The sequence below is a fragment of the Mixophyes fleayi genome, chromosome 3 (genome assembly GCF_038048845.1).
Source record: "Mixophyes fleayi isolate aMixFle1 chromosome 3, aMixFle1.hap1, whole genome shotgun sequence".
Lineage (NCBI taxonomy): Eukaryota > Metazoa > Chordata > Amphibia > Anura > Limnodynastidae > Mixophyes > Mixophyes fleayi.
This window is the reverse complement of record NC_134404.1, coordinates 339370265-339384442: the sequence shown is the minus strand read 5'-3', so window position 1 is coordinate 339384442 and position 14178 is coordinate 339370265. Positions and strand designations below refer to the sequence as shown.

The window sequence follows — 14178 nt, the reverse complement described above, 5'->3', positions numbered from 1 at the left end:
AATGTTAGTGTGAAATATCTGGTTGGGGACAGTTTTTAGAGGTAGCATCTGCTATATCTGTCTAAGCAGGAGGAGGACGGTGGCGTACGGGGTGAGATTGTTAGAGCGAGCACAGACCCTGGAGACTGAAGCGTGGAAAGTGAGATCAACATTATTTGTTTTCTGTTTAGTCTCCTTGAACTCCACCCAAAGCTTAAGAAAAAAAAAAAAAAGTCTTGGGTGGAGTTCAATGAGAGAAATGGAAAGAAAATTGTGTTTTAAGTTTAGCAGCTAATACCATTTGAGGAAGGCATGTCTGAAGTTCTATTCAGCAAGAATAGTCCTGTGCAGCGAATGTTCTTGTTATCACTGTTTTTAAAGCCGCTATATTTTATCCAACACTGCACATGACGATCTCGCTTTTAGAAAACTAAATACAATGACCTGAAAGGGGGAAGTGATAGTGACTTTTAATATATTCTTAACAAATATCTCTCCGCTTGACTATGAGAATTCAGGCTTGGGCGTACTGTAATACTAATTGCTAACGAAGAGCCAGAAGTTCCTGATTCCTGTAACATTCTTCGCTGGCTTCCCCATGCAGGTAACGCTCCTTTCTCCTAGTAAGACAGGTCATGGTCACAAATAAACAATAAAGTTGTGGGTGAAATACTTCATTAATAAATTACACTGCCTAGGACGTTTCAATAATGAGCATATTGAGAATGTGTTTAAAGCCGTATAATTATATTTCACCTCTTTTCTTTTTTTATCCTTTTTACAGAATTCTCGTTTTTTGACCCGAACGATGCCTCCTGCCAGGATATTTTGTTTGACCCAAACACCACAGTTTCTGAGCTTTTTGCTATCTTAAGGCAATGGGTCCCCCAGGTTCAGCAGAGCATCGATGTGATCGGGAATGAGGTACGCGGATGAGGCAGTTATTTTCTCACAGTGTAAGCCAAACCTAGTTTAGCGCTATTCGTGTGAAATATTGGAAAGGTCACGTTAATCTGGTCAGAAGAGTTTAATTTGCGAGGCCTTGGTCTTAAAGTTGACTTATGCTGAGGCCAGAATCTTATAGTGACACTGTACCAAGGGGTATATTGTGCTGTTGCTTAGTATGTGACTCTCCACATTTCAGGTAATGAGTGATGCATATAAAGTACTGAAAAATACTCCTCTATGTCATGGTAACACTGTTAAAATGAGTACACATCTATGCAATCTTCAGATGCAATTTCTGCAACGATTTTACTAACGACTGAAAGTCTCGATGAGCAGCCCATTCATACGTACACACCTGCACAAATTACTGTCAGACCTGGGATCTTCATCTCTCATAACCATCTGCTGAAGAGATTGTGACTCCGTACACTCTTCAGATATATAGAGGAACTATTGGCAGAAGTCACAGACGGTTGTGAGTGCGTACACACTTCCACATTTGCCCGACATCGTTCCATCGTTGATTGTGATTTATAAAACCAAATGAAACGATGCCATGTGATTTGGTATGGTAAAGCATGATCACAGGAACGTACTTACTAATGCAATATCTGACCAAACGGTTGCGTTTATTGTGTGATCAGCACGATAATTGCCTAGGTGTGCACCCGGTTTAAGTAATTCAATCAGCAGGAGAATAAGAACAAGAGTTCCTATATCAGCAGTCAGTATAGTGAAGACATTTTATATACGTTACTATTTGCTTGCTGGTCACACTGCTCAAACTCATGATAATTATGTAGTCTTAGACAAGCCTTGCTGTAATGTCTCGTCGTTTGAGCTCATCATGGTAGGATCGCGTTACTACATCGGTATGTGTGAAGGTGCTGGAAACACACGTACACGTATACAGAAAGATAAAAGATTAGATCTAAAGAGGTGATGGTCCTGAAATAAATATACAAATGCTGCTTCTTGTTAGTGTTCAAACTAAAAGCTATGAAAACCATGGGAGACTCAGAGTGTATAACAAAGAACCTTAAATAAGTTTAGCCAGAACACGCACAAATTAAATAGAACGTTCCTAAGATTTTCCAGCCAGTTTTATTAAAACACTATATTAAAACATATAATAAAAATATGGTCAATGCTTAGACTAATATCAAGACGCTTCCTTTTATATTGTTTGTGAACAGACTTGCACTTTTTAGACAATATAAATCATTGAAAACATCAGCCCAGTTGCACTTATCCAATTAAAAAAGTATGTCAGTCACAATACTAATAATATGGAGCCGAACTGGACCCCAGTAATGACTCCACCAATTTTAAAATGCAGAACTTGACCATATAAAGCGTCTACTCAGCGGGAAAAATGCAGCAAGTACTTAAGGCAAAATATATCCGCACTCTTTGTTAAATAACAAATAATAATACGTGACCTCGAATATTTAGCAATCTGAAGTCCGGATGGCGCTCTCCCACTCGCGATACAGAGTTATTCCAAGTTACAGCCATTGTTTTATTTGTTAAGGAAGGTAGCCCGTGACCTTAATAAGTGATCACACCTTGATACCAAAAGAAAGCAGGTAGTAAGAAAGCATATATTCCTGGATCAAATTGCAACCCGACGCGTTTCTCTGGCTGTATGTCACTTTCATCAGACAATATCCTATGTATACAGGACAGGAAAGTGAAAACTAACTGTGTTTTCATATGAATAGAAGGTAAATAATTTATCTCTCCCCAATATACCACAGTGTGTGAGATTCTTAGATGTGTGTAACACTAGCTGAAGGGGGTGTCTCTCCGTAATCGTTCATTTAAACATCTGTTGTGTTTCAGATCTTGAAGAGAGGATGTAACGTCAATGATCGGGACGGACTGACAGACATGACCCTACTGCATTACACCTGCAAATCCGGGGCTCAGGGCATCGGTGAGGATGTCTGCAGCATAAACTGTTCTCAGGATTTATCACTGACTATCTACAGGTGACACCTGAGGAGGTTGTCCACCTTCAGATTACTTCGCTTTGGTTTGGATGTGTCTTCCTGAAATTTTTACTAAATAACTTGTTTGCTTTCTACTTCTGTTCTATGCCTTTCATCCATGTCCTAGTATCAGCAGGCAGAGTGATTTATATTGTATGCCATAGATGTTCTGTAGTCTCTGAAAGCATACAATGCATCTAGACAGCGGTCGCAGGGCAACAAAAATAAATCACTTGTTTTCATTAAGGTGGAAAAGCACAGAACGAATTTAGAAAGTTAAAGCAATGCAATTTGTAAAAAATTGCAGTAGGACATGTGCAAGCTAATAATTTAAAGCGTGTGAAGGTGGAAATCCCTTTAAATGAATGTTTAGGTCTTAAAGAAAAAATCCCCCAATTGGTCAAGGAGTTTGATTTTTCAACAATTTTATCAATCTCCGTACCTGCGAGTTGGTGCATTATAACAACAACAATAAAAATAAATGCAATAATAATTCAGTCCCATTCAGAGATCCAGACTCCGTTCCCCAGTTCCCGGCTCTCTCAGCGGTCACTAACTTTTTTGTGTAGAGAGAGCAGTTGGTGCGTTGGCTGTAGGCCCCCATAGATGGTATTGTTGGTGTCCTGGAGGATATTAATCATTTGGAAGTTTCAGGAACGGCTGGTAATCTAGTACCGGTTACCCTTCAGCAAGTGCTCTTCTTGCAGTTATTCTGAGGTTGTTATTTCACTGCTCAGGTCTTGGTGATGACTAGAGCAGGTGCTCGCACTGGTCTCTGACATGTCCATAGTTGCCCCATTCCACTAGTGTCTCTTGCAGACACGATAGTGATCCACAGTCTGTTACCACCTACTGCAGCCACTGTATCCATCTCCCAGCCCCCAGACGTCTTCTGCTTGTCCTTGGTACTGTACGGTCCTGCCCTATTTACCTCTTCCCCCTCATACTAATCCCCTCCCCTGGTCTTCACCTACTCGTACACTGCAGCGTCCTGAGCTCAGAGGAGGTAACGTTCCACTCCCAGATCATTGATCATATGTTCTTCCATGCTGGTATGGGGCAGGGGGCACCTCTGGCGCAGGGATCGTGTCATAAGCATGATACAGTTTTTAACACTTTCATCAAACAGGTTAACAGCTCCCTCCCCCTAAAAGACTTGTAAACAAGAGCATGGAAATAAATAATGCCGCAGGACTACTTTTTAATACGTTCACCCTACTTTTGTTTCCTAAAGTCTAACCATAGCTCACGTTTCTGGAGAACTCTTTCTGTCCATAGCTCTGTTGGAGCGCAGTGGGCGGAGTCTGGTCTTGTGTTTTATGCTGTAGGAAAAATGAGCAGTGTGCGGTGCGATAACAGCGGGGGTCCATCTGCCATATGGAGTGTAGGGCCAGTTGTATTGACCAAGACCACCCTTATAACACAAAACAAAATAACGTTCACCAGGTATCGTCCAGGTCCTTATTGCTCAATTCAACTAACCAGAACACTTATTCATATCGATGTACGTTGTGGTCACTGTTGAGCTGCAAAGTATATTGGCGTTTTATAAATACAAAGAATCACCTTTAGGGATCTGTTTCAGTTGTATTGATTTAAATGCTATATGTATAATCTTGTTACTTTGTGGCTATAAAGTAAATAAATAGACCGTACATTCCTCTCCATACCTGTCGGGGCATACACAGTATTAGACAAGAAGCCGTGCAGACATGTAGTTATATAATGCTGCTGAAGTAACAGAAAGCAATGTTTGATGACCCCCTTCTTACAGGTAAATGTGATTCTCTCACACAGGGGATGTGGGAACTGCTACCAAGTTTGCCTCTTACCTGATTGACATTGGCGCAGATTTAAGCTTACGAAGCCGCTGGACGAACATGAACGCTCTCCACTATGCGGCCTACTTTGATGTTCCTGAAATAATACATGTAATCCTGAAGGCCTCAAATCCTAAAGGTGAGAAGTGCCGCAATTAACGGAGCCTGTGTCAGTGGTTGGGAAACCGCTTAAAGAAGCTAATTCTGGGACGTAAACAGCAGTTATACAAATCATTCACCCTCTATTACATTGTTCACGTTTTATTTTCTCCCATTATGGAATCAGAATGGTTTTATTCTGGAACTTTTACCACTGATCGACACAAAATATTCTCCCAGATAATAATAATAAAAACTAAAGCTGTTTCTTAATTACAAATAAAAAGAAAGACCCCCCCCAGTTAGTTAATGTATTGCCAAAGAGCTTCATCATGAAGATAAAATAACATGTAAAGTAAATCCGATGAAAATTTAAAGATTATTGAAAAGCACCCACCAGGGGAAGAATATAAGAAGGTTTTCAGGACTTTTAATATTCCATTTTTTTTTTTTAGTTAACCATTAACTCATTGTAGTACATGGCTATATAGAGCAAAATATTACAGTGATAGTATTAAAAAAATATATAAAATCTTGTTCATTTCCTACAAATCCGTGAGGTGTCTTTCCAAATGCAATTGTCAGAAAGTATTCCCTTTGTAAAAGTATGTTAAAAATTATTTATAGAAATATATGTATTAAGACATAAAAACACACATGGATATTGTATGCCTAGGAACACATGTACATAAATGTGCATAGAGAATAAAAAACATTCCTCGCAGATTGATTTTACATGCAATTTATTAGACTTTTACATTTTTTTAACACTCTCACTTTAAGTACTACAATGGGTTAATTGTGCTTTTGTAGACGCAAAACTATTCAGACTCCAGTGCGCGATCCTTACACTGACCTGAGCATTACCCCGACCTGACGTTCTTAAAAACGGCAAAATGAACTTGCTGCGCACATTTTTTTCTTATGTATCATCCAGACCAACTTAGTGTCTCTCCAAAGCTCCTAGGCCGCCCAATTATCTACCGCACTCAGAACCTGTAAGCTATCTATCATCAACCCCCGCATGGCTGGGCTCCTCCTACTCAAGACACTCCGGCTATCTGATGTTATCCTCCTCTGTAACTAATCCTTTACCTGTTCCTTCGGCTGAAGCCACAGGCCCCTTACAGATCACTGAGCCGAATCCCAACCTGCCTCCAACCACCAGCAGGTCCAGGCCCGAAGCCTCTACTGTCGTCTCACCACGTAGACAACCCACGGAGCTCCAGTCATTGCTCAATCTCGCCTGCGGCCTGCCCACCCGCAAAATGAACTCTTATGAGCCAACAAGGACAGAGTAACCTCACTATTACTTTTATATTTACTACAATATTAAAACCAAACTGAGCCTAACGTACCGCAAAGTATTTATATAGAAAAGACTTCAATTAAACTACTGAGTGATCTGTCGCTATATAATAAGCTGGTCATAACTCACATAGATAGCATCTCGTTACCTTGTTTTATTACCATTGCTCATGTTGTTTGAATGTATAAACCTCATAAAATAAACCTATAGCATTAATTATTGTGCCACTTTCAAAAGAGTGCATATAAATGTTACATGACTCCACCCCCCCTAAAGATTCTCTGCTCCCCTCCCGGAGCTTTAAATCACTGTTGGGTCCCCAAGTAGGGTCTCTATAAGCCACCTGGTAGCGGGCCCTAGCTTCCTAGCCTAACACTGTTTTGAGGAGGTCAGAGATCTGACGGACCATCACGCGGTCCCATTCCTGGACTCTTTCAATATAATTTACTCCAACCCCCGCGGCTCCTAACATCACGTAATACCTGTATAGATGAATCGGCTAAATATGAACCGCTTTGCCTGGAAGGTTACTGACATTCCTCCCCCCTCCTCACTTATTATCCACCGGTTTACGGTATGAAGCTTATGACGAGCATTGTACACAACTGAACAATGAACTTCACCAAAGTGTGACTCCTATGGATGTCCCATTTAGAGCGCCCCCCCATCATTAGTTTCTGACCCAACTCTAATCTTTTTGTCTCCTGCTCCTATTACATTAAACATAAAGACCGTTACTTCTACATCTAGTCCTTATGGGAGCTCTCTTTTGCGATCATCCTGCTGGATCCCGCTCTCCATACACCTCATCCTACCATTAATTATAGGAGACAAATATTCATTTATCACCTATAGCTGCTCACCAAGTTTACTCATCCAACCTATTGCGGAGAGGAATGCAGTCACCAATCCACTCTCATCTCTAATAAGAGCTGAAGGGGCTTCTACCAAGTATTAAAGCAAGGGGTGGGCGAATACTTATGTAATCAGTAATTTTCTGTTTTAATGTTTTTGTGATTTAGAAAAACATTTAGGACCTGATTCATCTTCGGACGTAAGTCCCGTTTCTGTGCCGTATCTTGCGTGAAATTGCTCTGTGTTTGCTCAGAAACTGACTTGACGTCAGTGGACACAAGTGCAGCGGTTCATTTCTGAGTGTAAATGACACTTCTGTCTGCAACTTGAAGGGTGGAACGGGGGAGGGAGGGGGCGGACAGACGTAGGCAGTGTATTTTAGGGACGTGACAAGGTCAAGCGTATATTTGTTCGCCCGATGCAAGTTCAGGTCATCTCTCTGGTACATGTTTTTTAGCTGTATCACTTGCACCAGCTACAAGGCAGGTGTAAGTGCCGACTGATAGTAATGACTACATGTAGTGGGCGTGGCCAGCATGCTTCAGGGCATTGCTATAATTTTAGACGGTGCTTGCCTGCTCTCCAACACTTCCTATCCCCATCATATACACGGACAATGCTGCATGCACTACTGTTAGGGGCACACAGCTCTCCCTTTTTGAGCAGAGCTCTGTGAAGCGGGACATACCTCCCAACTGTCCCTATAGTCAGGCAAAGTCCTGACTGAGTGTGTCAGCACAATTGACAGACTGTCCTCTCTCCTGCCTGTTCTTGCTGCTTTCAATACTTGTTGGGGAGAGATGGCTGTGAACAGTGCAGAAAGAAACGATCTGCACACAATCTGCAAAGTGGCTGGTCCCAGGGCAGGGTCCAGCCACCTCAATCATACGGTACCCCAGGCCGGGGGGGGGTTTCCAGGCACTAGGAAACCTCCCTTGGTTTGCCTATGATACTTATACCCAGATTCAAATGGAAACGTATCTTGAGATCTGCTTGAACTTCCAATACGGATGTCCGTATGTGCAAGGTTTTTTTTTTTTTTTGTTTTTTTTTTAAAACACAGGTTGAGTTCACATTGTGTTCGGAGATGAATTGGTTGAATCAAAAGAATTACTGTTTATTTAAGTTATCTTAGTAGTTGACATTACACAGTGTTTTGTGCCTTCAGTGTTAAGAATTTCCAAATAAATCCATTTTGGTTCCATGATGTAGGAAAATATATAAAGTGTAAAATGCTAATGGGCGTGAATACTTTTTCTAGCCTCTGTATATTTGACCATACCCCGCCGGTTCCGTCGCTCTGGAACGCTCAGAGATTGTAGGTATTCTGTTTGCGTGTTACAATGTTTAGCTCGAAGTGATTGTGTTTTGGAGAGGAAAGCTATATGCGGGCGGCTGCTGTGACCAGTTATGTCTCCCGCTATGATTTCCTGTAAGGAACTAATGTTGTGTTTTCCTTTGTGAGGAGATAAGTGACATTTCGCTCGCAGTTCATTGCCCTTCAGCCCGCTGTGACGGTTCTGTCTCTTTCAGACGTGGACGCCACCTGCAGTGACTTTGATTTTGGGACTGCTCTGCACATCGCAGCTTCAAACCTGTGCCAGGGAGCGGTGAAGGCTCTGCTGGAGTATGGAGCCAATCCCGCCTTTAGGGTAAGAGGTGTAAATTTGCCAGTCTCTGCCAGGGAAACAACATACAATCTTTATTCTGCCGATTTACAGATCCCAGCGCAAAACTAGGCATCCAGCTTGATCTGTTCTCCAGAGATATTTTAGGATCATCCCTTCACTAGTACAGGGTTAAGTATTTGCATAGGTGCAAAGGTCTACTATGTGGTTAATTTAGCCGCAAGGTTCAGCAGTCGCCTCGCTCATTAGATTTATGCAGAATAAAGGCAATTAAGGTAATGATATCACTCATTTTTGCATGAGGTGCAAAATGAGCGAAGTTCACGTGGAAACAATGCATGATTCTACTACAGAACCTCCCGCTAATTGAATCGCCCCTTAATATGTTATATTCTGCTGCTGTGAGGTTTTCACTTGTGGCATTCTGAAATAACCATAATTTAATCAAATTATTTAATTAATCACCAAGAACAGAGTCCCTTAAAGAAAGGGCTTGCAGAAATGCTTTTTCCACTTTCGGTGTATTTTAGTATTAATAGAAGAGCGGCAGGAAAATCCTAATTGCAATTTACAGTTGTGGCCCATCCTGGCAGGATAAATGAAATGGAATTGTGTCCTTTCAAACCACAACAAGAGGCTGGTGCCAACTAGTGCTGGGTTAGTGCCAGGGACTGAGAGTGTCAGGACCGTGTGATCTATGTCACAGCCCCTGGATGTGTTTTGGGCACTGACGACACAAAGGAGAATTGCTGAATGTATTGATAGATTGATCTCCGCTGAGGAGGACACTTTATATTTGTAACTCCACTCATCGCCAGGGTACAGTACAGCAGTGTCCTCTAGCCACTGCCCCCTGCGGTGTTTTGGGCTGTCAGTAGCCCCTCGCACCAAGGCCCGGGATCCAACAATACAAGTGTACAAGCCAGGCCGATCCTCTTTGCTCCTTCCCTGGAAACAGGCTGATTTGCAGGATATAAGCAGGTACAACACTCCATGCTCACCCACGTCACCCCCCCCCCCCCAAAGTTATTTTTGAAAATAACCCCCGTCTCCTTAATGAATAGCGGCTTTCCTTCCCCGTGAGCCCCCATCCAAAGCAGGACAGAATGTGCCCAGTAATTCTGCAGCACAATATGTCCGTGTTAGAAGCAGTGTGACAGCCCGAGCTTTATTATATAGTACAAATAGTCATTAATGGGTTCTCTACGCAAAATTCCATGGAATACTTGTTGAAAAATAAATAAATACTATAAATGAACACTTCTTATTAACAGATTATTTTATGCTTATTGTGTTCCATGTTGCAGAGCTTTCCATGTTGTCCTGGTACAGATATATAGTACAGTATTCTCAGACATGACAATGTAACCAGTCTCATTGCTTGTTGTACAGTTACTTGTGGATTTGTGTTACCTGGTGTTGGTCATCACAGAGATTGTGCGAATTCTCTTTATACACACTGGGCCTGAGTCATTAAGGAGAGTAAAGCATACAAAAGGAGTAACATTTGCACCTGGGCAAAACCATGTTGCATTGGAGGGGGAGGTAAATTTAAAATGTGGGGACAGATTTATAGTTGGGGTAGGGCATGTCCTAGATCAACTTTAAATTTCAGTGTAGTAATAAAGATATTAAGTATTTGTGTGCTATATGAAAAACAGCCAGTATTTAACTTATGTGCAAAATAATAAACTAATTTGCACCCCTTCAATTGTAACATGGTTTGTCCCAGAGAACATTTACTCCATTTTTGCCTTAATGACTCAGGCCCACTATCTTTCTACATGTGGCCTGTTACATAGGGGGAGGGATGTCCTAAATAACTATTAAACATATAAACTACAAGTAACCGTCCTGTGACTTGAAGTGATCAACTGCCGGATGTGTGTTACCTCAATTATGTTATTCAATTTCTATATTTATTTTTTTTACCAGTATTCTGTGTTTTTCTGATACGGTGCGCTGTGTAAATGTCACCAATGTGAGGTTTTTCTAGTCAACAGGAAATTCTGTGAGCAGGAAATAACCTTCTCTTATGTCTGTAGAAAACTTCTGAATCGCTCTGTGCCATTCTTCTTTGCCTATCGCGTTCAGTAATAGTTTAGTATCCTTTAAAATCACCAAATGTTTATTGCTAAACTTTGCAACGTTAATAAATACCAGAGCGCATCCATAGAAAACGGCGATGCATTTTTTAAATCACAAAAAGCGCGGTGCTGCTCCTTTTGAGACCTGAAAGTTCCCTGTATAAACTAAGACCCAGTTTGATGAAATAAGTCTTGTAATATTGTGTTTGAAAGATATACAATTCTTTCTTTTTTTATGGCACTGAGCTCAAACTAAGCAAAGTTCTGTACAGCACTAGGTAATTGTTGGCGCTATATATATAAATGATAATTAGGTGTGGATTTTCTCTGATATATGGCAGCGTGCAGTAAGCAAGTTTATAAATTATTTTCTGAATAGAGAGCTATTCTGAATTTCACGGAGACAATGCAGCTTACCCGTCACGTTAATGAATGAATTGGATTTAGAACAAATTATCTATTGTTTTTGTTCTATGTACGTTTAAATTACAGATGTTGCCAGTTACTGGGAATTGTCCATCTCTTGCGCTATCCTTATGGTACTTTCCAGTGTTTCTTTGCTCCTATTGTTCCTTTTGTTCTCTGCTTCTAATGCTGGCCAAGGATGAGGGACTAAGTATAATTTGTCCGTACACTCACCGGGGCCTGTTAGTGGTCAGAAGATGAAAGCACAGAGACTAATAGCTGTCTGCTGTTCTCATCCAACTTGTCCACCGATGTTCCCATCCATGACGATTGAATTAGTGCTAAGCATCAGGTTCGTTTTATGACCACACATCGATATCAATCCAGATTATCGGGCAACTGTGTGTTCCCAAAACAATTCTTTTTGGGTGTGTTTTACTAAAAGCCGTAACAATTTCTTTGTTCTGTCCGGTTCTGTCTGTCTCCTACTTGAAAGGCTTCTCCTCCTCAGTATAAATAGGAGCTATGTGTTACCTGTGGTCACTAGATCGGGAAGTAGTGTTTCTTCTCTTTGATCCTGCAAGAAACCTCTTCCAGTGGCTCGGTAACATTAGAGGGGAGCCACACCTCTCCCCTACCCCCACTCTGTTTAAATTTGGATTTGACATTCTGAGCTATTCATGGAATTTAGTCTTCAATAATACAGGTCACATTCAGAGGGAACGGGGTGTGAAGTTAAAATTATCTAACTACCAGGGGGTAAATGTATCAAGCTGAGAGTTTTCCGGCGGGTTTGAAAACCAATGAGATTCTAGCTATCATTTATTTAGTACATTCTACAAAATGACAGCTAGAATCTGATTTGGTTGCTACAGGCAACATCTCCACTTTTCAAACCCGCCGGAAAAACTCTCAGCTTGATGCATTTACCCCCAGGTGTGTAATAAGTACTACTGTGTCCTGCTGGCTGACAATACTCACCTGTTGTCTATACCGGTGAAGGTCATTTTTTTTGTTTGAGACAATATTTATTAGTCCACAGCCGATCAATTCACCAGGAAACTGTGGCATCACTGAGTTACTTGTTACTACACTGTATATAGGTGACATGCACAGAGAAAGTGTCTGCTGCACACCTAAAAAATATAATCTAATATTGCTGGCACCTAACAATGAGAACTAATTTCTATTAATGTCAATGGATGGAAAAATTCCCAGCACCTTCAAAGTTCCATATCTACTAGGTATAACTGGCTCCTGAATTCTACATGTCTATAATATGTGTGTATGTCATGTAGAGAGAGAATTTGTGCCGTTGATCAGCGTTTTCTTGGGACGTTTTAGTTTCCAGTAAGGAAGTTCCGCGTTCCTGACCTTGTCTCCCCCGACCATTGTCACCGAGCTCTGTCTTCATGTGCAGGACGACAGAGGACGCGTTCCAGCGGACGTCGTTCCCGACCCCGTGGATATGCCTCTGGAGATGGCTGACGCAGCAGCTGTCGCCAAAGAGATCACACGGATGCTGACGAACGCCATGCCTTTGTCGGGTGATCTCTCCCCGGTCTCCCTCCCCAGCTATGATGAGTTGCCTGGGAACATGCTGAAGCTGGGAGACAGAGTGCTGATCGCCGGACAGAAGGTATGGTTATTGGAAGTGATCAATGTGACTGCTGATATCTGATCATAATAAATTATAAAGTCAATTGTGCTGCAAATTTAAATGCCCATGTTTAAATGACATCATACTCTCCTTAGACCAGTGGCTACAAGTGGCCTTCCCACAGCTCCTTCCTGCTTTATTTTATGATTTGTTTGTGACAGCTTAGTGAAATATTTTATCTTGTATTAAAATGACTGCTTATATGTTATTAGAGATAAGTGTCTTTCTTTGATTAATTGTATTGTTTTAACTTGCTGAGATTAATTGTAACGTGCAGCCACTTGGGAGGTTAGAGGGCCACCCCCGCGGCCCCTGAAGTGTTGCCCATCACAGCCTTGCAGAGTACATATAATGGTGATGATATAGGACAAAAAGCTCAAATGGCAAAGCATATCATATGGCCGACGATACTAAAGGGTTGTCGCTCAAGTCCAAGCTCCAGAATGATGACATTTATAAGTAATCATGTTAAATCTGGCAGTTGTCAGCACAGAAGTGGGACATGCAGTGAAGTACAACTAGTTAGTTTTTTTAGTTGTATTATTTTATTACATATCATCACTTTTAACACCCTAACATTGACTGAAGTAAAAACACAAAGATTTTGGGCAGCAATGTTTGCAAAATGCTATAAACCACCGTTGTTACAAAACAAAAATTTGGTGTTTTTAAAGTCCTTGATTTTGTCAGAAACAAAATCTCGTTGCCATAAACAAAATATATTAAAGCCGATTATTGCTTAACAAGATCCTTCAGCCTTGAGATGTGAACAGTTGTTACACTTATGCAGTGTTCTGATTGCCATGTGCATTCATTAGATTTTATGAGTGATGTGCTTTCTCAAACTGGCAGCAATTAACATGTCACCCAGATTATAGCTGGATATTTCTGGTCTTTATGACATGCAGGAACACAGCAGATGATGCATAATTTGTAGCTACAATTATAGCGGATGATGTTTAAAATCAGAATAATTGGTTTAGTAAACGGCTGCACAAAGGATTGTTCTGTTTTACAGTGCATTATGCTTCATGATCACCAGGGGGCGCCCTTGTCTGTAAATGAATTCTGTTTTGTTACATCTATACTTTGCTGTACATCTATCAGCCGGCTGAGGACTTATAAGAACCATTGACTGTTGTTTGTTTTGTTTTTACCTAGAATTTCGCATTAAGGACTATTGCTTCCATTCCTAGGATATACTTGGACGATGCTAGTTTTGCTATTTTTATTTAAAATGTGCATTCTGCTAGGGTGTAAGTGTGCCTAATGTAATGATAATAATAATGTAATAAGTATCAGATCAGTGATCTTATATAGTGTATTGGTTTGTACATATCCTCCTGCGACTTTTACTAAATACATTGTTGTATCTATCAAGCATCCATGTGTCC

At 41.0% G+C, this 14178-nt stretch overlaps 1 protein-coding gene across 2 annotated transcripts in view; it reads left to right on the top strand.

The window, feature by feature from the left end:
* CLIP4 (CAP-Gly domain containing linker protein family member 4) overlaps positions 1-14178 on the top strand; it is a 49500-nt gene that overhangs the window by 8162 nt on the left and 27160 nt on the right. For both annotated transcript variants that reach the window (XM_075204383.1, XM_075204384.1), the window contains exons 3-7: positions 764-903; positions 2773-2866; positions 4719-4880; positions 8538-8656; positions 12545-12763. In XM_075204383.1, coding sequence (XP_075060484.1) covers positions 764-903; positions 2773-2866; positions 4719-4880; positions 8538-8656; positions 12545-12763 — 734 coding nt within the window. The remainder of the gene's footprint in view (positions 1-763; positions 904-2772; positions 2867-4718; positions 4881-8537; positions 8657-12544; positions 12764-14178) is intronic.